Below are 23,261 nucleotides of genomic sequence, written 5' to 3'. Positions count from 1 at the left end.
GACCAACTGAATTCATAGTTTTCATGTTAAATGATGAGACATTCTCCATGAGCCTCTTGTTTCAAAATATCATTAAGGGTGGTTCGTTCAATCCAGCCTGAAATTTTAAAGGTCAATTATCTAAGAAAATGTCTCATAATGAGGATCATGTGAAGAAGGATCATAACACATACAGGCATATTCTCAGTGTTCCCCAAGGCAGTCATTAAGGATGACCAAAATCCAAGTACACCCGTTGGCCGTTGACTTGGTGACATTGCCATTGACACTTTGAATCGTACTTCCGAGATGTCAAGGGCTCTGAAATTTCAAAGACGATATATAACTGCAACAACTTCAAGAAACCAGAATGCAGACATTAACCAAAATTTCAATTACAAGTTGAAAAAAGTTCCAAGCATACACAATCTCAATAATGCGGTCGACTGAAACTGCAGTTGTTTGAGTGTCATATAATCTCTTGAGGTTCACTTGCTGGATCATTTCATGAAGGCGCCAAATGATAGGTTCATGAATGTTTACTAGAAAGGCAGAATTTGCAGGTCCCTGTTTAGAAGCAATCAAGATATATTTAATTAGTTTATAAAGGAAACAAAGTGTCATATTTCTGCAAGACATTTAAATGATAGATGCTCACAGTGACACCAATATATGGATACACATAGAGATCTAGGGATCCATTGGATTGCATTGTCAAAGAAAATTTGAATATATAATCATTCTCCTCCCCAACTCTCTGTGGCCTGAAGAGAACTGGCATTGGAGTTAATGGCAACTGGTTATCCACTTGTATTCCTCGCATTCTTAGTTTGAACCTGTAAAACAAAACAATATGTAAGTTAGTTCAACAATTGCAGACAAATTGATAACCAGAAAGCAAAAGAGCGAACCTGAGTAACCTAACATGCCTAATCAAGCGACCATTCATAGGTAGTGAATAATTGGTCAGCTTAGGGAAAAATTGTATTTTAAAATTCTAAAATCATGAAGCAAGTGTGCTCTGAAGGCAAAGTTGTTTTGTTACGTTGAATTGAAAGGTATGTTCTGTCATGATGAAATCTGAAGGTACCCTAAACTCCAAGATGTTATACTATCCAAGATGAAGTACTTCATTGAAAGCAAATCTTACCTACTGATTCCAGAGCCCAAGCCTGTAGAATATGCAAAAAGAAGATTCTGCACTGATAAGTATAACATTTCCTCGGGTGTATGGTCAATAATGGATATTCCAAGCTCAGCCAGCTCAACAGTAACATGAAATTCACAATCTGAGATGGATGCTGATTGCTGCTGTTGAAAGTCATTTGCTGAAAGCTGTGATGAAAGTGATGAATACCTTCTACTCAATGTTCCTGTAGGCTCATTTTCTGGCATCCAATCACTGATCTTAACAACATTCGTTTTCTCCTCTTTTACAATAGTAACACGTACAGCTTTTGTAGGTCCACCTTCCACATGAATTGGTCGGTGATCCAAAGTCTCATCAATATCATACTTCTCTGATTTCAATGGATCATTCCCATCTGCCACTAGTTCCAGGAAAAGTCTTCTACCAAGATCTTCCCACAGAAATGAAGCAGCTGAATTAGGTAGAAGAAACTGCCATGAATCACTGGTACCATCCACTTGCCGAAAGCGAATGGGCAAAAACATCGAGCGATTTTCAATCCTGTTTATGAGAAGTTGATTATGCTATTGATGCAGGAACAAAAAATACCTACATAAGAAGGCAAAGAAAAGATAAAGAAAGTTTTCTGAAAGAAAACAAAAATAACCTGTAAGGACTTGATAATGAATTTGGGCGGAAAATAACTTCATAGCGGGAGTTCTTTCCTCCACTTCTTACTGCTACCCTTAATTGAATCTTTTCATTTCCAATAACCTTTTTCAAACAAATGCGCATCGCACCTTCGGTACAAACACTGAATGGTGTACTCCACTGGTATGCATCAAGGCGCAACTGAAATAAAAAAGAAACTCCACCATGAGTCACGGAATATATCTATGGAATTATCTGGCATAGATGTTTGTATTACACAGACCTTTAACAGTTCAACTTTGGCAGAAGACTGCCATCCAAAGGGTTTTGGAGGATCAGCAGGATGAAACCATACTTCTGAATGAGAATCACACTGCTGCAGGCAGAGACTTTGTCCAACCCTATTAATAAACAAAGTGTGTGGCTGAAAATGAACAACCTGAACATCAACCAGTAACCATTTGTTAATTACTGAGGAGACATGAAGAGAATCACAATTATCATATCTTTGTTATGGTATATTTTAAATACTGTGTCTGGTGAATAAAATCCAAAATACAACAGAACCTTGCATGCAAACTCTGTGTTGTTAACTCATATGATGCATCTCAGGCTTTAAGCATTTTGGTATTCATGGTGTTGGCTATTCACCATAACTTCTTATAACTGTAATGACAAATTCTTTTCAATTGATAAAGATCTAGAGCTCTGTTTTTGGCATGTGTAAATATCAATAACTTTATCCTTTAGTTAATTCTCTTTTTGGCTAAAGAAAATAATTTATTTTACTGTTAAAATCTCTAAGATAATATTTGATAATTTTAAAAAATAGATAGAGTAACTGAAGTAGATTCCTAAAAACATTACAAAGCAGGCAGTCGAGGGCGGATCAATATTAGAATATATGCACCTTAGACAGTATGGCATGATTGCTAAGAATTATACTCCTTCCATCCCACAAATGATGTTGTGTTTCCTTGCTCTTTTAGGTTATCCCATATCCAGCTCCATTACTAAGCAATCTCACTTTCAATTATGATATAAAGAATCTTAGATGGGAGTTTCCAGAAATTAAGGCATTTATTGATTAAATTTCCCATATTTACCTTTTATCGAATCCACCGATAATCAAATTTGAATTCACCTCATTTCATATTTGAACCTCCTATCTTTTTTTCCCCTATCAGTAAATAAAGACTTTATTGATGAGGTATAGGCATAAGACAAGTACATGGGACAGAGACAAAATCTAAGGAATTTTAGGAAGAGCATTGCCTCATTAAGCATAATCTTTTATCTATTGCGGATGGAACAAGTAACATGAAAGCCAACCAAAGATCTACCTACTACCATGAAGCACAGAAATTAATTGAAGATAATTAGGTTCAACCTTTGTTCTGTCTGAAGTCAGATTCAGTAAAGCTGAAAGCTTGTAGTACGATCCATCTGAATTGTATGCCTTGACATCAATTCGTTCCTGGAGAAAAAGTTTCAAAGGGAATCGCATATTATGAAAACTTCTCACACGCACACGCACACAAAAGGTTAAAACAGTTCTATTTGAGTCCATAATAATCTGGTGAACACTTGATCATGAATCTAAGTCACCTTGTTTTCGAGCTCATGAAAAGAAATCCCAGGACTGAAAATTTCAGAATTGCGGATAGCAACGGCAATGCCCACCCGCAAGGACAGATGTGCATCTTTGTTAGATGTAAATGATATAACACCGCTTCTGCCGGCATAATCTTGTGGAGAAAGCATGCTAGGAACAGGAGTAGTATCCTCAATTATTTCAAGTACTTGGATATTTTTTCTTGGGCCAGAATGTCTCCTATCCATTGAGTTTGAAGGATGTTTCAAGGCTAACTTTGCTGACTTAACTGCTCTTGAAAGAATCATTGTATCCACATCTGCTTTGTCCAAAGGTTCAACTTCCACCAATCGATATGCTAAAGGCAGAGATGAATCATTAATAACCCAATAGGGAATAAAAAACCTAATGGTTTTGGGAGCTGCGATTGTTCCTCCTAAGTCACGTTCGATGGTCACACGCAATCTCCTGCATATATGATAATAAAGGAAGACCACTGGTACAATGAGCAAAATTATTCTTCATTTCAAATATTCACATCAAATTAGTAAATATTTATTCATGGCTATGCAGAGGTAAACTAGTATACGTTTTATTCTTCATTTCATACATCCACAAATTACAATAACTAGACAAGACTTCAAAATTTCACAAAATACATAATATTTTTTTGATGACGGACTGTCCAATGTCACAAAAAACATAACATACACAAAATGTATATACACAGCTGCACAGGTATATGAAGACTCAATTTATCCAGAATGTATATTGTAGGATGGCACCAAAATGGTTACCTCCCACAAAGTCCTTGTGTTGCATCGTGTAATTTTGGATGCAATCAACGATAAGCATCAATATAAATGCTTAAATACCAGGCATTGGAGCTGTGTTCTTTATTATAGGACATAAATATACTACTCGTTGTTTATAGATACGATTCCTTATCTATGCTCAATCATAGAGGATTCATGTTTTATATATTTATTTATTTCTTCCTTTTTTTTTTCCTTCTTTTAGTGTGTGTGTGTGTGTGTGTGTGTGTGTGAGAGAGAGAGAGAGAGAGAGAGAGAGAGAGAGAGAGAGAGAGAGAGAGAGAGAGAGAGATATTAGGGGAATACACCTATCTCAACATCACTTAAAATAGAAAAATGTTTATTCAAAGAAGTAGACACAACAGGCGATTGTACAATTAGGGGTGAAAGAAAACCTGTCCGGACAGGAAAACTGGACCGGACCGATAAAACTAGTGGTCCGTTACGGGCTCTTTCATGACAGAAAATCAGGTGACAGCATAATGGAGCGTGCAACTTTATCAAAGGAGATATGTTGGAGATAGAAGTCAAGGGCTCTTTGGTTAAGAGAAGATGATAGGTGCATAAATGTTTTCTATAGAGTAGCTAACTCTAATTGGAGAAAAGATTATTATTAATTTTTTATAAGCGATTGGATAAACAATTATATTGAGATGCTCTTGGTTGATGGCTTGATCTCTCCACTGATCAAGAAAAGATTAGGAGTCATATGCCCAATTCTATGATGACCTATTCTTTAAATAATTAATGTGGAGGCCTAAGCTTGATGGCCTAGTTTTTTTATTCAATTGGAGAGGAGGCCTCTTGGCTTGAGAGGCCTTTTGAGGAGATGGAGGTTCTTAAAGTAGTGAAAACTTTGAATGGTAAAAAGCCGACGTGCCGGAAGGGTTTCTCTATGGTTTACTTCCATGTTTGTTGGGATGTGATCAAAGAAGATATTATGCGAGTGTTCTAAGATCAACATGTAAAGGGTTTGAAAAAAGTCTCAATGCCACTTTCATTGCTGTCGTACTGAAGAAACCAGGGGCTGTGGATGTTAAAGATGTTAGGCCTATTAGCTTAGTGAGCAGGATTTACAGGATCCTCTCTAAAATTCTTGTTAATAGGTTGTATATGGATATATAAAAGATCATCTCAAAGCTGAAGAATGCCTTTGTCAAAGATAGACAAATACCAGATTCTTCTTATTGTTAACTAGATTCAGATGGTAGGGTAGATTCGGAGAGCCTCCAAAGTAGACATTAAGACGGCCTATGATCATCTCAATTGGGAGTTCCTTCTATACTAAAAATTTTGGTTTTAGGGAAAAAGGAAGATTTTGAATTGAAGATTGTATTTCTACAGTACACTTTTCTTTTTCGGTGAATGAGACTTCTTCCAGTTTCTTCAGTAGCTGTCCTCGCTTGCAACAAGGAGATCCCTTCTCCTTTACTTGTTGTCATTATCATGGAGATGCTCAGTAAAATGATATTTGCTTCTAATAATGGATAAGTGACTTTGGTGCTGTCAGAATGAAAGAGGCCCTGTGGAGAAATGTAGTAGATTCTAAATATGGATTCATGTGGGTGGGAAGGTGTTCTAGGGATTATGGATATAGGGCTCTCAAGGAAGCTTTCCTGAACTTGTATTGTGTTGTGTGCTAAGTATGCTTATGTGGCGGACCATTTGAAGATATCTAGTGACCTCTCTCATCTTCTAATCTGTAGTATTCCATCAGGTCGAGAAGACGAGGGCAAGATAAGCTTCTTTGGGCCCCTTTGAATAGAGGGCTCCTCAATGTTCGCTTTTTCTATAATGTACTAATTTCTCATGATAACAACCCCTTTCTTTGGAAGAGTATTTGGTGGATGAAGGTCTGTTTGAGAGCTGGCTTTTGATTGGACAGCCTCTCTAGGAAAGATTATGTAACATACGAACCTAGAATTTAGGTTAATTCAGTTAGAAATTATTTAGTTATGTTATGATTATATTTATTCTTTTTATTAATTACTTATTTATTAAATTATCTCTATGGTAAGATTTTAAGTAATTAGATTGCTACGACACGTTTTCTAGAAAGATTAGTAACGTCTAGTGCCTCGTATAGGTCACGAGCTATAACGTGAGATTTTGGAAGCAGCGCTAAGAGGTAAATAGTATGATCATATAAATGTACGCGTAATGTAAATATTATAATTGGGTATGATAATATGATATGGTTTTGATGGTTATCTACGTTGCGCTAAGAGCCAAGTCAAGGTTAGATTGCTTTCACGAACTTCTATGAATTACGATGATTTACATGAAAGTAAGCCTATATATATGTTATGCTTTTATGGATTGTTGATTGATGGATTGAATGTTACAAAAATCACATGGAAATCATGATATGATCATATAATAATTTAAGATAGGTATTCTATGAATTAAAATAGCCATATCATGCATGCTTCATTCATGTAGTACTTAGACCATATATGCCATGTATTGTTCATGCAATAACTTAAGTCAAGCATGCCATGTAATAAATAGCCTAATCATGTATGACATGTTCATTAGTTCTCAGATCATGTATGCCATGAAATGTCATAAAATGATTAAATCATGTTAGGCCATGTCATGCTATACTATACCATGTACAAGAATATATCATGTTATGCCATGCCATGTACAAGAATATGCCATGCTAGAAAAGTCTAAGAAGTCCAAGAAAATTATCATGCATCAAGAAAGATAAACATTTTAAGGTAACACGGATCCAAGCGTGTTTACCACAATTATGCTAAGACGGTACCACGGACTCAAGCGTGGTTACCACAAGTTAAGTGAAACACGGACTCAAGCGTGTTTCACTCCATGTCATGCAAGTTAGGTGAACATGGACCCAAGCATGTTTCACTTTATGTCAAACAAGATAAGTGAAACACAGACCCAAGCGTGTTTCACTCCATGTCAAGCAAGATAAGTGAAACACGGACCCAAGCGTGTTTCACTCCACGTCAAGTAGGATAAGTGAAATACGGACTCAAGCGTATTTCACTTCATGTTATGCAAGTTAAGTGAAACACGGACTCAAGCGTGTTTCACTACATGACAAGTTATGTGGTGCCATGGACTCAAGCGTGGTTCACCGTGAAATAAGTACAATTCAAGATAAACAAGTTACTCATGCATTCATGCTTCATGTTTGCCATGATTATGAATGTTTCCGCTCATGTTAATCCATGAATGTTATATGAAAGTTATGATAAGGCTTTAAAAACCAAATTTATGCTAAGCTAGATAGTATTTTACGGTATGATGTATTATTTATTGAGTATTCGACTCATTTTTGTTGTTTGTCTTTTTGTTTTCTTCTATGTTGATTGCCACAAATGGTGATTATGATGATGCAGAGCTGGATGGCCAGGAGTAGATTTAGTATAAGGACTTAGAGATGAATAAGTGTCATTTACACAAGGATTAAGTTTCTTTTATGTCATTTCAATAACTAGTCTTGTTTAAGATTAGCTCATGTTTTGCTTTATTCAGTTTCAAGACTATTTATATCCTTTCAGTTAAGTTTCTTTCAATAAATAAGGTATTTCAGAGTAATGAGTCTCTTTACCGGGCATTTTATCATGTTTGTTAGTAACGTCTCTATCCTATGGGAACGGGGTGTTACAGATTATCACAACGGATTATCTAAGGAAAAGAAATATAGTCGTGATTGAGTGGTGTTGTATGTGTACCGGGAGTGAAGAGTCTGTTGATCATCTTTTTACTCCATTGTGAGACTGCTAGAGTTGTGGGGTGACTTCTTCAGTTGGGCGGGTTTGACTTAGGTAACACCTAGAAGAATAATGGAATTTTGTGGTGCTTGGAGAGGGTTAAGTGCAGTTAATTGCAACAGTGTAGGAGACAGTCCCAACTTGCCTTGTATGGTGTATTTGAGGAGAGATAAATGATAGAAATTTTTAGAATCATGAACAGACATTATAGACTTTAATGGGCTCAACTATCATGATTTTCTTGTCATTTTCTTCTTCCAGACAGTATTTTTTTTGTATATATCCCATGTACCTGGCTTACACCTTTTTTTATTACTAGAAGATATTTTATTAGTACTGAAATAGGCATAGCCCAAGTACACAAAACCTGGCCTATACCTTTTGAGTCCTTTACTGAAATTTACCACTTATAAAAAAAGAATTACGCTAATATCAGCAAAACAACCTCTTTACCTCCTATGATAAATTATATGCTTATAGATTAAAACAGGTTGGAGATGACAAGATGCGCCGGAATTTATCCATGAAAGGGATGCATGAGGTAAGCCTTTCTACTATGAATTACTCCCCATGACAACATTGCCTGTCCATGGAAGTCCATTGGAGGAGCAAGTATACCTTGAGAGCAGCTTTCTTTGTTTGGATGGCTGCAATTGGGAAGATCCTTACTTTAGACAACTTGAGAAGAGACACATGATGGTGATTAGGTGGTGCTGTATAAGTAAGAGGTAGCTGGCTTGCTATGGCAAGCTGTTTTCAGTTTATATGGACTTAGTTGGGTAATGCCTTGTCAGGTGATAGAGCTGTTGGACTACTAGAAGGGATGGGTTGGTTGCCATCATAGTGAGATGGGAAAATCAGCCCGATTTGTTTGATGTGGTGCATATGGAACGTAAGAAATGAGTGAAGCTTTGAAGACAAAGCAAGGACCATCCAGGAACTCAAGACTTTCTTTCTAATGCACTGTACCCTTGAATCTCAGCCACTCTATGCCTTACTAGTCTATGGTTCTGGAATTTTACAGCTCTTATCTCCTGACTAGAAGCTTTTGATGTATACCCTGGTGTAGTTCCTTTTCCTTTTTATGGTTGTTAATATTACTTATCTTAGGTATAGGAAGAAAATAATTTGATTTAGCACTTGCAAGGAATTTGACACAACATATATGCAACATACATTTTGTGGAGAGAATATTCAGCAAAATTTCCTAGCTCCAGAACTGTCCAATTAAGAAACTTGAGATCCAGAATGCATGTTATATGCCAAAAAATAAAAAAGTTCCTTCAGAATCCCAAACCTTTTAGTTTGCTGGTGAACCATCCAGAAAGATGAGACATGGTCAAAGGAATAAAGATCCAGAACAAGAATAGGGTCCTGCATAAGAAAAAATAAATAAACATACAAGAAGGGAATAATGCTTGCATAACGTAAATACTCCACATATACTCTTTACGTAGAACAAACAGGAATGAGCATTATTTAGACTATGTTATTACCTTCTCCAGTACCCAACCTCCCTGAACAAACAATGTAAGGTAAATAGGTTTCCGAATATCTGCTGAATATATGTGAACACTTTTCCGTGTAGAGATTATACCATGCTGGCGCTCAATACAACTCCCTTCTTTTGCTTTTTCCCAGATTGTGAACTCAGCTGGACAAGGAAGTCGATTTTCCAACTTCAGAGGGGAGTTAACAGATATTCTCCAATCATAAACAGGTGCATTTAGTTCAGTATGAAGAACAGAAGCATCTACGCCTATGCTAAGCCAGCATTGTCTGCTTCCAGTGCTAGAACAATGCAAAATTATATCCTTCTTCTCAAGCTCATTCAACTTGAATGTATAATTGGACATTTTAGATTCCTGCTTTTGTCTGATTGAACCTTGGTCCATGAATGGAAGTTCCTTTCCATATGTATAGCCAGAACCAACAGCAACAGCACAACCCCATGAGTATGGGGACTCTGGATGATCCACAGAAGGACGTACTTGTAAACACTGGTCAGAATCCTTGGATCTACTTCTCCAAGGTAAAACAGTAGAAGCACCAGGACTTATGGTAGCAAAGTTATTCTTCATGCTATTAATGTCTTGCTCAGGAGATTTTTTTCTTGAACGAATCCATCGCCTTCGACGCACAACATCAACAGCTGACTTGGTGCACGACTTTGAAGATGTTGGTGGCCATTTCAAACTGTTGAAGTCAGTACCATATGCCCAGCCATCGTTGTCAACAAATTGACATTTATCAATATTCCAAGTTGATGTCCATTGCCATCCAGGGGGAAGGGGAGGTTCATAGAATTCCTTCAAAATAAATTAAGAAGAATGTGAATATACACATTGCACTAATAGTTCAGGAATAAGAGTAAACAAATGATATTAAAGCCACACTCTTTGAGAGAACTCACCTTTGATGAATATGAGTAGTACCGGTTGCTCCAACGCCCTGGGTCATCACTACGAAAGCCAGGCCACTTGTTACCCCAACCAGAAATTGGCTGATAACGTTGATTTTCAAAAATCTCTTCCACCACGATGTTAAAACTGCTTGTTTGTGATGAGGGACATATGCAAATATCCAATTTAATATCAGTGTCATTTACAACTGTTGCAAGACCCCTGAAAATCACATGCTTCTTGCCATTTTTCATGACAACTTCCACAGCAATAAAATCATTCTGTAATAATTTGGGGACCACTGAAATTGGAAGCAATGATCGAACACTCTCCCATACACCCTCCGGACTGAGTCCAATCCAAAATCCAATGTCTCTATCTGTAACTTTCTCATTTTCAGCATCTCTTTTTAAGTTTGCAATATTCTTCCTCTCAAAATAAGTAGTAGATACAAACAGACAACTGTGGTGATGTATGTTTTCTGCATTATCATGCTGAACCAGAAAAAAGCAAACAACGAAGCATTGTAATATTCCATAAACATCAAAACTAAGCATGTTTTACTGCATTAAACAAGAATTCATAAAGTGAAACAAATAGCTCACCCTTCTATTTAGAGGATAAGATACGATATTCTGAACATTATAGGGTTGATTTGACATCCTCGCAGAAGCTACCTTCTTCAACATATTTGCACCGTGTCCAACAGAAAATGAAAGTGATCCAACAACTTCACCTGTACCGTTCAAAAACCTTTTTTATGTTATGTGAAATACATATTACTGCAGAGAAAAATCCCACCACTACTTGAAAAGCAATCCATTGGCACTTAATAAAGCATTATGCATTTCAGCATGGACAGTAGATAAATATTGCTCCATTTTGAAGGTGCCACATCACCCATTCAAAACTAAAACTCAATGAAAAAAAAAAAAGACAATAATGAGAAACCCAAGTCTGGGCAAAATATTTCATTGACAGCACAATCAGATTTAAAATAAGTGGAGTACGCTGATTAGCAGCTCAAGCGCAGAAATCAACAATACATTCAAAAATTGAATCTGTTGATGTCCTTGCAAATTTCTTTGAAAGCAAGTCTAATCTGGAGGTTGACGATCCAATAACACCTACCTTTTCCAGCTTTTGCTGCAAGGTTTGTCACCTCCACTTCCAACTTAGCTGGGGCCTGCATCAATAAATGTATTTCATTTATAAAGTAATAAGGCATAGCCAAATTTCACTGGGAGTATACAAGAGAGAGCACCTAATTAAAGGTAGAAAAGGAGGCAATGTAAATATTGGGATCACACAATAAACTATGACAACATTAATTTACAAAGATACAGATAAACTTCAAAAATGCCAAATTACATGCTAAATTTAAATAACAATAAAATCATTATGTTCAAGAAAGTAAAAATGTGTTGACAAGAAAATAATCACATGCTGAAAGAATCATTAGCTTGTGAGAAATTTAATATGGGAAATTTCCAAATAAATATCATTGGGGAGAGAGAGAGAGAGCTCATCTCATTATGTTATAACTTAAAAAAATACAATGACACAAATATACATTTCAGGCAAGCAGTTCTTAGCATACACAATAAGAGAGATAATGATGCAATAAGAACTGAAAGAGAGCAAAGAAACCATTAACCAATGGAATAGTCAATCCAAAGTGCTCCCATCATTATGGCTAATAGATTTAATTGTCATAGATTAGCAAATCTTTTGACAGCATGCTCACATGTCCAGATATCTTTCCAGAAAAAAGATTGGCATGTGACATATCCCTAAATGAAAAAAGGTGCATCTCCACAGGAGACAATAATCCTTTCTTGCCCGACTACCAACAGTTGAAGAATCCTCTTGTCACATGCCTCAGACAGGACAAATTTCTACATCAACCCACTATTTTGAAGTAAGAGAAAGTTTTACATTTGCTTAATGATATAAGTAAATTTAGACACTATCAAACTGTCCTATGCGAACAAGAGAACACCCATTATAATTAAGCTATACTCCATGTTTGTAGGAGGGTTTTGAAAGCCAAAGGTTTAATACTATGATACTAAGATGAGGATGCCTCAATTCCCAACCAATCAAAGTGAAAAAAAATGACATTTAAATATTTTACATAAAACAGGCCGAAATGGACAACAAAAGAGAAGCCTTGGCTAAACTAAAGAGCATAATCTCTATTTTGGTAGATATTAGGACAGACAATACTGATACGGGAGTAACAAGCACAAACGAGAGCTTAATTTTCCATAAGTTTTTTAGAGCTTGCATGCTATAGTTTTTGTGCCAACACCTCTCATTAACTGTCTAAATTGATGGTCCATTAATTGAATAAGTTATTTCATTCTTTAAGAACATAGAAGCAAAAGAAAATAAGAAAGCAACATTGAAGGTATTTCATAAGATACCTTCTGAGAATTTATTTCTTTTTTCTTATTTTAATATTTTTATGGCAAGCAATCCTGGAAACCATGCAAATGCAACATATCTTTATGCTTATTAAACCCCAGAGCCGTGTAATGTGTCCCCATCACACAGCTACAGTAAATCATTGGCTTTTCAGCAATGGAATGTGGCCCCTAGAAATGCTTTACAACCAAGGGTTCAAACCATAGACCTGGAGGGAACATACCACCAAGACCAAGGCTCTTACCACTTGAGCCAACCCCTAGGGTTTTGCCTTCTAAGAAAATTTAAATACTAAAGAAATAAGAATAGCAAAAATGAAGCTATCCCATACGATACCTTCCGAGGAACTTCAAATATGAAAAGTTCATTCCACTTAGCGGTGCCTGAATCGAGGTTATTGGCTTTTGAAATGAAAGGCTTGACACATTTTGTCCTCGCACTCTGAGGAAAAAGCTTTTGTTGATCTGCTGCCTGGCTATCAATGACAATGCGCAAGGCACAGAAAAAGTTATGGCTATTTCCATCATCAATGATCGGTATTCCCTGGAAAAAAGCATAAAAATTATTTTTCTTTCCCAGTAGAAGAGAAGATAATAAATGAAAAGTTGGACGAGTATTTTATAAACAAGAGCCACATTTACAACCTTAGCTTCAAGAATCTGTATAGCTACATAATAACGTGCTTCCCTCGATTCATCTGCAACATTTAATCTATCTGAAAACCTTGGAGGTGGGATCCAAACAGAAGTGCAACCACCATGATGTAGTTGGTCAACGGAATCTGCATTTTGCTCAACTTTTTTCAGATAGATATCAAACCCAAGTTTGTTTTCTATAACCACAGTCTGAAAGTCATCTTCATCTAATGCAGAAAAAGTTGGATCCTCTCCATGCCTACGATGACGACCAGCTTCCTGCAAAGATGGTCAGCTAGTAAAGCATTAAAAGAATCTTCTTAATAGAAAAAAATGAACTCAAGATCAAAACCTCATTTAGCTTGGCAGCTTTCTGCTCGAGTTCTAACTGCCTTCTCCATGAAAGAATGCTCCCAACCAAAGTCTCAAGATTTGCAGCACTGACATTTACATTCAGGATATTAGTAGCAGCTACACGTACTCTTTTCCCAAGTCTTGATGGTTGGTGTGCATTGGTATCATAAGTTTCAAACCTAAAAGGTAAAGAAATATAACACCAATTAGGGACCCAGAGATTTATACTTCTCAAAAAGAAACGAAGAAACACATCATGGATTGAGAAAACTGAACATTACTTGAAGATTCCATCAAATGGCTCAATAAGGGGCTCCCAAGCTTCTAATTGTGTGTTGAATGCAGATGCAGCAATAGAGGAAATGAGTACTGCATTCATTGCCTCCAGTTGACCATGTGTTGCAAGCTTGATATTGGTTATTGTTGTGTCAAATAGTGGAGTCATCTGAAAGGGTCCAAATCCAATCAAAATGACAATATCAATTAGAAGAAAGCAAACTATTACATTGTTGTATCAAATGGTGGTGCCATCTGAAAAGCTTCAGTTTCTATCCCAAAAATAGCATCAGTTAGAAGAAAGGGAACTATCTTAACATCAGATCCTAGGTATTCAAGTTTCATAAAAAAACAGACCATTCCACATAAGCTGTCAAGAACCGTCAAAGAGAAGCATCTTAGCTTCATTTCAGCAGTTATGTTTTCCCGAGCCTTTGGTTTCATGGAATCACCAATAGTATAAGCTAATCGACTCGTTGGTTTTTTCAGATCAGAACGAGCAAGAAATGTGCATGCCTACAAAAAAAAAAAAAAATATAGCGAGTTATGAATGAGAAAAAGAATAAGGAAGACAACACCATCAGGTAGGAAGGATAATGAAAAAGGAAAACCTGGACATACACAAAAGAAATGTCTAGATGAAGAGATCAAATAGGAAATCAAATATTTAAAAGACGATTAAAGTACTAGCCCTGTGAACATTCATTTTAACCTGGTTTTCAACTTTCCAAATGCTCCAGCACTGAGATGCTTTTGAACTTGAAGATCTTGAAATGGGAAGCTCAAGTATATTAGCTTGGTTAACAAGATCCATTCTTGGGCAGCAGAATGAATCCAAGCATGGTGCTTCATCTGTTCTTGAGACTACACATCCTAGAGAAGCATAACCAGGAGGAGCAATTGGATACCAGAAGAAAACTTCGTCAATGCCCTTTCCTGTGATATGGGCTACTCTAGTAAACTGCACAGGCTTTGCAGAAATCTCAGGATTATTGGCCTTGAATATTATTCCCAAAGCAGGTGGTTCTAAGCTGACAAGAAACAAAAGTAACTAAATATGTTAGTAAAAAACAACCCATGAAGAGATTAACAAAATATAGGTTAAGAAAAAATTGCAAGATAAAAAGGTCTAACCCTTCAGTTATGCAATCACCCAGTATAGCATAACCTGGACGTGCAATAGGTCGCCATATTGAGACTGGTTGCCGGAGGTCACTACCCTTGTCCCACCAGATTCGCTCAAAATTAGGGGTGGACACATAACAATTAGTAGCTTTTGAAATTGATCTAACAACATCCCATCCAGATGAATTTGCACTCTGGTTATTTGTGTGTTGACTTCCACTGTCACAACCGTCCCTCAAATCAGAGCCAGATTCTTTCGAGGCAGAATGTTGCCAATTTGAGTTCCAGAGAAGAAGATGATTCAGGTCAAAACTTTTATCTTTGGTAGGGCATTGCGCTGAAGAATGGGCTAAAAATGATCCAACAACATTGTCTAGGCGCCAGATGCTAAATCCATTTGCCAAACTAGAATTTGAATGCACACTGAGTATGCATTCTGAAAATGTTGTTGATGTAACAAGGTCAGAGCGTATGCAATAAACAATGTGACTTGGTGGAGGTTGGTTTCCTACTTGTGCTACACACCCCAATGCTGTATATCCAGGTGGTGCAATAGGCATCCAAATAGAACAATCACTATCAAGATCAGAATGGCCTTCATGTCTTTCAAATCCTTGAATACCAGAGAAGGAACCAATGAGATTGAAACCAATGGGCTTCCTCACACGCCCATATCTATTACTCACTGCCATTACAGCCTGTGAAGGAGGAGTTGGCCTGAAAACACATGTTGAACTTTAACAAATCAGAGCATCTAAAACATAAAAAAGAAGCAAGCAAAAACTGCACCATAATTGGCAACATTGTATATTACGTTTGTTATCTCACTTTGATGTGAAATCTTAATAGTAATAAACAAGAAAAACAATTGCAAGGGTTTAATAAAAATCAATTTAATCTAGCTCAACCTTGAAGTCACGCAGTCTCCCACTATGACATAGTTTGATGGAGCTTGAGGCCTCCAAAAGGTAAGGTTGTAAAGGGACCCATTTACTGGCAAAAATTCTCCCACAGGTAAGTAAGAAAAATACCAGAAACTCAATGAAGACATAGAACCAGTTCATGAAGTACATGGCAAACTATACAGAAGTAAGGTCATTGGTGTCGTAATGAGAATGCATGTGTTTGCATTGATTAAAAAAATAAAAAAATCAATGTTAATATAGCTAATATGAGAGAGACCTTTTGGGGCAACCCATAAACGGTCAAAGTTGGTACAGGGAGCAAGGGCTATTGCATTTCCAAATTGCAATGCTGCTGCTGCCTGGTTTTGCAGATTAAGAATGACAGAAATGGCACTAAGTGAAAGATGGATACATATATCGGTTGATATCAGAGACAGATTTGTTTTGTCCTTTACAGAAGTATATCCTCCTGATATATCCACAGGATCAAGAATGATAAGACCAGAACCAGCCTCAACAGTGAGATCTTTCACCAAGGCTCGAATCCAGGTATCGTTTTCCTTAGATGCATACCTGAAGAAATAAAAAATTGAATTTTTTATAAGCATCTAATCTGTGTTATATAAACAAATGCACATAATTGAGATGGAGATATTGTTGCTAAAAAAATGCTAAAACAGAGTTGAAATTCATCTATTAAGGCTGAGAGAAACATACAAGTTTCAAGGGTACAAAGGACAAAGGAAGAAGAAGAAAACAGACACACATGACAAGCAACGAGTACTTCTCATATAAGTATCCTTTCCAAACTCTTCATATCCCAAAACGAGTTTCTCATAGGAAAAGCCCAAATGGGATTGAGATATCACATTCTGATAAGTGATAAGATTAGGTGGTGTATGGAAGGCCAAGCGACATGGTCTATACTACAAAAGGACTAGTCAAGGATACAACTAGAACTCAATTTGAATATTATAAAGAGCAAGAACTTCTCCTTTCCAAGCAATGTGGGAACTCATACACCACCTACCCTTATCACTTATCAGAAATGTGGATCGAGATGAGTAACTTGACAAAGTAAAACTAAGAATGCTATACAATATATGTGAGTTTCTTAGCCACAAATGTGGATGACAAGATAATAACAAAAACTGCAGCAGAAAAAAAAAAAAAAATCCTTAGAATTGAAAAGTGCAAAACATAAGCCATAATATGTGAAACTGGCAGAAGGCAACAAGATACATTCTTCCTACAATTTAAAGTTTCATTTTCGAAAACTGTGTCGGACTACTAAGGAATGTGGTGAAAACTGTTTTGTTAAATATAATTTCAGTTGTTATGAGATTTAGCAGCAGGATTCCTTGATAAAACTCCTCGATCTTCAGCATAAATGCCTTTTATGCAAATAGTCATATTCAACTCAAATAATAATGTTCACTCTCTCTCAATAGCCCCTCAGTCAGTCTATACTGCACATAGCCAAACCATCTAAGGCAGTTTTCCATCATGGTTTTCTCCACCCCACCTTTCAATTGAAAATAGCTTATTAAAAATTAAGAAAGAAAAGAAAATTCCATATACAGATAGAATGCTTAACAGAATTGGGTTGAAACCATCTAATGCCATCATTATACATAATTGTTATATATTGTAAATGGAAAGTTGGGAAAAAGAAGGTCCCATTTGCAGTATGGTTTACAAGAAGATATGTGCTCCCAAGTGGTATTTACCTTTGACATCTAAAGATGGGATACTTGTTCAATTTCTGTAGAATAATTCTTGCTTGTTATTTAAAAAAGAAAACCTTGCTTTTTATTTGTAAATTTACATTTCTAGGGCAGTGCATCGGATGTGGACCTGGGTATCCGGCTATACCCAGATCTGCATCCAGGTCTAAAATGCGGGTAAGGGTTAGTCTGGTTATAATATGGGTGGGTACCTGGCTTTACCTGATTATAAAAATACGGGTGGTTGTAATCGGATTTATCAAAAAACTGCTTTTAAAAAATTATAAATAAAAGCTATTGTCAATGCCCACCGGAAGAGAGGAAAAAGTGAATAGCAACGATAAGTACAAATCTTCAGACACCGTGTATGCTATGAACTGAAAGATAAAGCCCCAGTCTTCTGTTTGGCAGACAATAAAAGACAATAATTGTTAAATCCTTGGCTAAACAAACCAATTGTGCCAGGCTCAGTTCAGTCAAGGTTTTTGCTTTCTTTATCAGGTCCCAAACAATTAAGAATATAAAGAATAAAAAATTTCAGTTTCTTGTCCTTTCTAACATTTCCTAGGCAAACAAACAGAGCACAAGCAGAGAAATAAACAACGGCTCAGCTCCTAAATTTAAAGCTTTAGCAAAACGACTCAATGGAATCAGAAATGTATTCAGTTTTTGAAAGCATAAAATGATTCAAGGAATGAATTTTTTTTCTTCAAATACAAAAGGCCTACCTGTAGAATGAAGGATCAATATCATGAATTGAAAATGTGGAAAGGGATGTGGGAAGGAAATCGTAGCTAGCTTTCTCTACCCTAGGCTTTATTTTTTACTTCCCTATCTGGAAGAATCTCACTCTCTAGTTTCTTTCTCTTGTTCTGGAAGATCAAAATGATCGTAAGTCAAATTTTTTAAAAACAATTTAACCCAGTTACGAGTAACTGCATTATAAAACCGTACCCACATATGGGTAGATGCAGGTATGAAATCTGAATACCTGCCCGGATGACCCCGGTTTTCCAGGTTCCAGACAGGACCCAAAAAAAGGGGTCCAGACCAACTATACATTTCCTAGAGTACCAATGATACCCCATATTGACTGATGAGTGTAGATGGTATATGAGATCCCACTTTGCTTAGAAGAAAAAACTTCTTTTGGGCTCCGATTGTACCATTGACTAGTTCTTTTGGGGTGTAGGCCCAGATATGGCTCAGGCCTTCCCTATTGGGTGTTACAATCTTGCTCATTACATGATATCTCACATAACATAATCAATACTCCAAATAAAAGTTTACACATTTTAGCAGGATTCTGCAGACTTGAATACTAAATTCAACATCCATGTTCATATATCAATTATACGTGTAAATCGGGATGTTGATGTACTCCTTTCTATTGACATTGAAAACTTGGAGAATACCATCTTAGCTGACCGGAATTACTAATACAGCCTTAATGAAAATTACTTCTCTTTTCTCAAACTGGAAACTAAAACCAAAACTGCTTCTTGGGGACGTAAGTGGAAAATTGTTTCTATTCTCTTAATTAGTCTGTGCACGTTTATTTGCATATGTTCTGTAAGTGTGGGCATGTTTTTTTTTTCCCCCAGCCGGGGGAGAGGGGGGGGGGGGGGGGTTCATTTGTGGAGAGATGAAGAATAATTAGTGGTCTAAAATTTGTAGTAATATCTTAAGAAATGGGGTAGAAAAGTGAAAGCATATAAATTGCATCTGCAAAACAGGATCAGGAACATATGTTGAAACTCCTTCGAAGAGATTTTTACCCATGTGCACTATGGACAAGCACCATAACAAGATACAAAGATTGCACAAGGAAAATACGATGCTCTTACATGAAACTCAAATCCAATTTTGCACGGAGAAGTTTTTCACCATAGGACGAGTCATCCAGAGAAGATTTTGTACCATCATAGAAGGTGAGCTCAGGAGAAACAACCTAAACATAGTATTAAGCAATTCAAACAAGAATACTATCAGATTGGGATCATAAAAAATAGAAAAAGAAAACAAGAAAACACGTCTGAATTCAATAGAAAAAGCATTTAGAAGTGAGAAATGTTGAAAATCAAACTATCAGTTTGAACTCATTTTTATTATCAAGCAAAAGCAAATAAAAATAATGCCCTACATGAAATCTAGTAATGACAGCTTCCTCCCAAAATGACTAAACTTCTCTAAAGTCACCAGCAAAGTGAAAGGTGGGAGCCAAAATCAGAGATGTGGACTTCGTTATGTAATGCAATTATATTTGGACTATGGAAGCATTGTGTACAGTATCAGTAGCTCCCCACTAAGAGCCATATCAGCAGTTCCTTTCATAATAACAACTGGACTGAATGCAGAAAGCTCAAACATAGAGCCGTCCATCCAGGTTGAAGCTGGCAGGGGTGTGATTTTAATGACTTGTAGAAGAAAAGGTTTTTATGCTTTTTTTCTTTTTTCTTTTTTCTTTTTCCAGTAATTAACTAAACAATCTGTCAGAAGCTTGCTAATAAACCAGTGTCTTTCAATTGGCCAAGTGCAAGAGAAGGTTACAACATCACATTGCATCTCTAGGGGCGCAAAAGTCTTAAAAGCTATTGGTTTGATAAATCATCATTAACTTCTTTTTTCTTACAATTATTGGCCCAATGGCCCATTCCATTGTCAAAGAGCAGTGCTTTCAATATTGGCCGAGGAACTATACATAGTGAAAAAGGAGGACAAATAATAATGTTCCAGTTGAAAAAGCCACAGCTTTATATATTAATGGCAAATGAATCCACCCATTTTTCTTACAAGAATTAGTTTTTTTTCTTTTTTTTTGTTAAATGGCTGCAAGAACTTAGCAAGGAGCAAGATAGCCAATTAAGTTAAACATTACTGAAAAATTTAAGGCTTTAGATGGAAGGGCAAGAGCTACCTTGGTAGAACAAGATTATGATGAACATCACAAATCAAAGAGACAAAAATTCAAAACAGGACTGCAGTTCAAGGCTTAACACAAAGTTTTCAGAACTTTGCAAGGGGAGTGTTGCCTAATAATTTTAAGAAAATATTTAAAGTCCAAAGTTTAATGGTTAAAACGAGCAAGCAAATAATACAAATAGTTGACATACAGTAACCAGATATAGACAGCAGCAATTGAAGATCAAAATATCAAAAGGGCAACAGTTCAAAGTAAAACAGAGACAAAACAGGTTGAAAGAAAATATATTCGTACAACATATCTAGAAATGAAGATCAGTCACCTGGGTTTCAAATGTGAAACTTTGCATTGCATTTGTATTATTTTGAGAATACGAAGAGACATTTGTGGTGTCTGAAAATTCATGCATGTGGTGCACACTCTTTTTGTCATCAACAGATGAGGATTTGTCCAGAAACGTAACTTCAACGCCATCCTCTAATGAGACTGAGTAGCTGCTATTGTTACACAAGTATGCATACTTCCTCAAAAGAGAACCATTCTGATGGATAATGAACACAAAATCAATCTAAATGTGGAGTATTGAGCTGATCTAAGCTGTTAAGATATAAAATAAATAATAAAATTTACATCTTCCCATCAGCTTAAGCTTTTGGAACAAGTGTTGATTTCACATGTATCAGAACAGAGGTCCTGAGTTTGAACCTTGACTCTACACTCTACCTCATTTAATTAAATATTTCACGTGTTAGATCTACTAATTGAGGAAGAGCACACGTGAGGGGGAGTGTTAAGATATAAAATAAATAATAAAATCTACCTCCTCCCATCAGCTTAAGCTTTTGGGACAAATGATGATTTCACGTATCAATTGCACATTGTCAGCCAGTTTAATACGATTATAATGCCCCTTCAGCAAAACTGAACTCTTACATATCAATTGCCAATATACTAATAATGCCAATACCACCAATATAAATAAACACAGAAAATGAAAAAGACAATCATAAACAGTCAGGGGACTCTTCAGATTTTATATTTTACACATTGCAGATAAATATCCAGAATTCAGTTCATTCAACTTGATTTGAAATGATTTGGGATTATCTTTCAATTCCATTCAAATCTACAATGTTGGCATGCAAACAAAGCTGACATCTGTATTTACAAATGGAACCTTTTTGTTCATTTTTCCATGCCCAGTCCAGGTTGATGTTTATTAGCTCCCAATTTACATTTCCTTTTTTATTTCGCATTCTACTCTTCTAGTCAATTTTTTGGAGATGGAGACAAAAGACCTTGCAGTTGAGGGAGGGCAACAGCTGTACACAGTTCATCCACTAGGTTTCTAATTCACATTGGCAGAGCAATTCCAGACTCCTTGAGTATGAATGGCATAAATCTTGCCAATCACCAAGAAATCAGGCGATTGCATGGTATAATTCTATAGAGTTTGTACACAGAGCTGTTCAGTTGGAGACCTAAGCTGGATGGCCAGACTTTCAAATATTGGGAGTGGAGGAGGAAAGTGAAGTTTGCGAGGTAGTTAGAGAAATGAGTGGAGACAAAGCCCCAGGACCAAGGGGCTCAGCCATGGCTTTTCTCCAAACTTGTTGGGAAGTGGTGAAAGAAGACCTAATAAAGGTCTTTCACAATTTTTATGCTAGGGGTATATTTTTTAAAGTCTTGATGCAAACATTCATAGCCCTATCCTGTAGAAGACAAGAGCCACTGACATCCAAGAGCTCAACCTACAAGTCTTGTGAGTGGAGTATAGAAGATCATTTCTAATGTGCTAGCTAACATATTGAAGTTGGTGCTAGTAAAGATCATCTCCCACTCGCAGAATGCTTTCACTGGGGGAAGACAAATATCAGATTCAGTTTTCATTGCCACTGATTACTTTGATAGCATAATAACATCAACAAGACAGTTGTTTTGTGTGAACTAGATCTAAAAAGGCATACGATCATGTGAGTGGGGATTTCTTATATTATACGTTGAGGAGATGTGGCTTCAGGCAAAAATGGTGCAGTTGTATAGGTCAAAGTATATCCAGAGTGCACTACTCAGTATTGGTGAATGACGCATTCAGCTCTTATGTAGATAGCGACAAAAGGGTATCCCTTGTCTCCTCCATTGCTTATAATTGTCATGGAGGCCGTAGTAGAACAATCTTGGCACTGGTAAATGAGGACCACGTTTCAGGTTTCTCGATGGGGACCCGCAATGAGGAAGGATTTCTTATCTCACACGTATTATTTTCCATGACATGTTAATCCTTCATGAGTCTAATCCTGAACACACTTTCTCTGCATTGCATGTTCCATAGTTTTGAAGCTGTCTTAAGTCTGAAGATTAGCTGTGCTAAGTCTAAATTACTATTTGTTAGCAATGTGGATAAATGTTGACAGCCTAGTCCAAATCCTTGGATGTCAGGTGTCTACTTAGCCAATGATGCTGAATTCTCTCTTTTATTATCAATAAAAACTTATCTTACTTGTCAAACAAAAATCTGAACATTAGTTTCCTTCCAGCCCATCTGTTTTAGAGAACTCCAACTAGTG

The 23,261-nt window shown here is 36.6% G+C and overlaps 1 protein-coding gene across 2 annotated transcripts in view; it reads right to left on the bottom strand.

The window, feature by feature from the left end:
- The window catches only part of LOC122317403, an 81,730-nt gene that overhangs the window by 12,338 nt on the left and 46,131 nt on the right, over window positions 1-23,261 (bottom strand). For both annotated transcript variants that reach the window (XM_043134496.1, XM_043134488.1), the window contains exons 35-58: window positions 21,017-21,235; window positions 19,619-19,722; window positions 16,322-16,617; window positions 16,048-16,132; window positions 15,149-15,856; window positions 14,727-15,045; window positions 14,372-14,530; window positions 14,020-14,183; window positions 13,737-13,917; window positions 13,394-13,663; window positions 13,086-13,292; window positions 11,451-11,505; window positions 10,925-11,055; window positions 10,331-10,813; window positions 9,414-10,226; window positions 9,215-9,291; window positions 3,368-3,821; window positions 3,150-3,236; window positions 2,043-2,198; window positions 1,776-1,960; window positions 1,130-1,669; window positions 638-815; window positions 404-546; window positions 174-300 (exon numbers count right to left, since the gene is read on the bottom strand). In XM_043134496.1, coding sequence (XP_042990430.1) covers window positions 174-300; window positions 404-546; window positions 638-815; window positions 1,130-1,669; window positions 1,776-1,960; window positions 2,043-2,198; window positions 3,150-3,236; window positions 3,368-3,821; window positions 9,215-9,291; window positions 9,414-10,226; window positions 10,331-10,813; window positions 10,925-11,055; window positions 11,451-11,505; window positions 13,086-13,292; window positions 13,394-13,663; window positions 13,737-13,917; window positions 14,020-14,183; window positions 14,372-14,530; window positions 14,727-15,045; window positions 15,149-15,856; window positions 16,048-16,132; window positions 16,322-16,617; window positions 19,619-19,722; window positions 21,017-21,235 — 6,141 coding nt within the window. The remainder of the gene's footprint in view (window positions 1-173; window positions 301-403; window positions 547-637; window positions 816-1,129; window positions 1,670-1,775; window positions 1,961-2,042; window positions 2,199-3,149; window positions 3,237-3,367; window positions 3,822-9,214; window positions 9,292-9,413; window positions 10,227-10,330; window positions 10,814-10,924; window positions 11,056-11,450; window positions 11,506-13,085; window positions 13,293-13,393; window positions 13,664-13,736; window positions 13,918-14,019; window positions 14,184-14,371; window positions 14,531-14,726; window positions 15,046-15,148; window positions 15,857-16,047; window positions 16,133-16,321; window positions 16,618-19,618; window positions 19,723-21,016; window positions 21,236-23,261) is intronic.

This window comes from Carya illinoinensis, chromosome 1, assembly GCF_018687715.1.
Source record: "Carya illinoinensis cultivar Pawnee chromosome 1, C.illinoinensisPawnee_v1, whole genome shotgun sequence".
Lineage (NCBI taxonomy): Eukaryota > Viridiplantae > Streptophyta > Magnoliopsida > Fagales > Juglandaceae > Carya > Carya illinoinensis.
The sequence above is the reverse complement of the archived record's forward strand: the minus strand, read 5'-3'. Positions and strand labels throughout refer to the sequence as shown.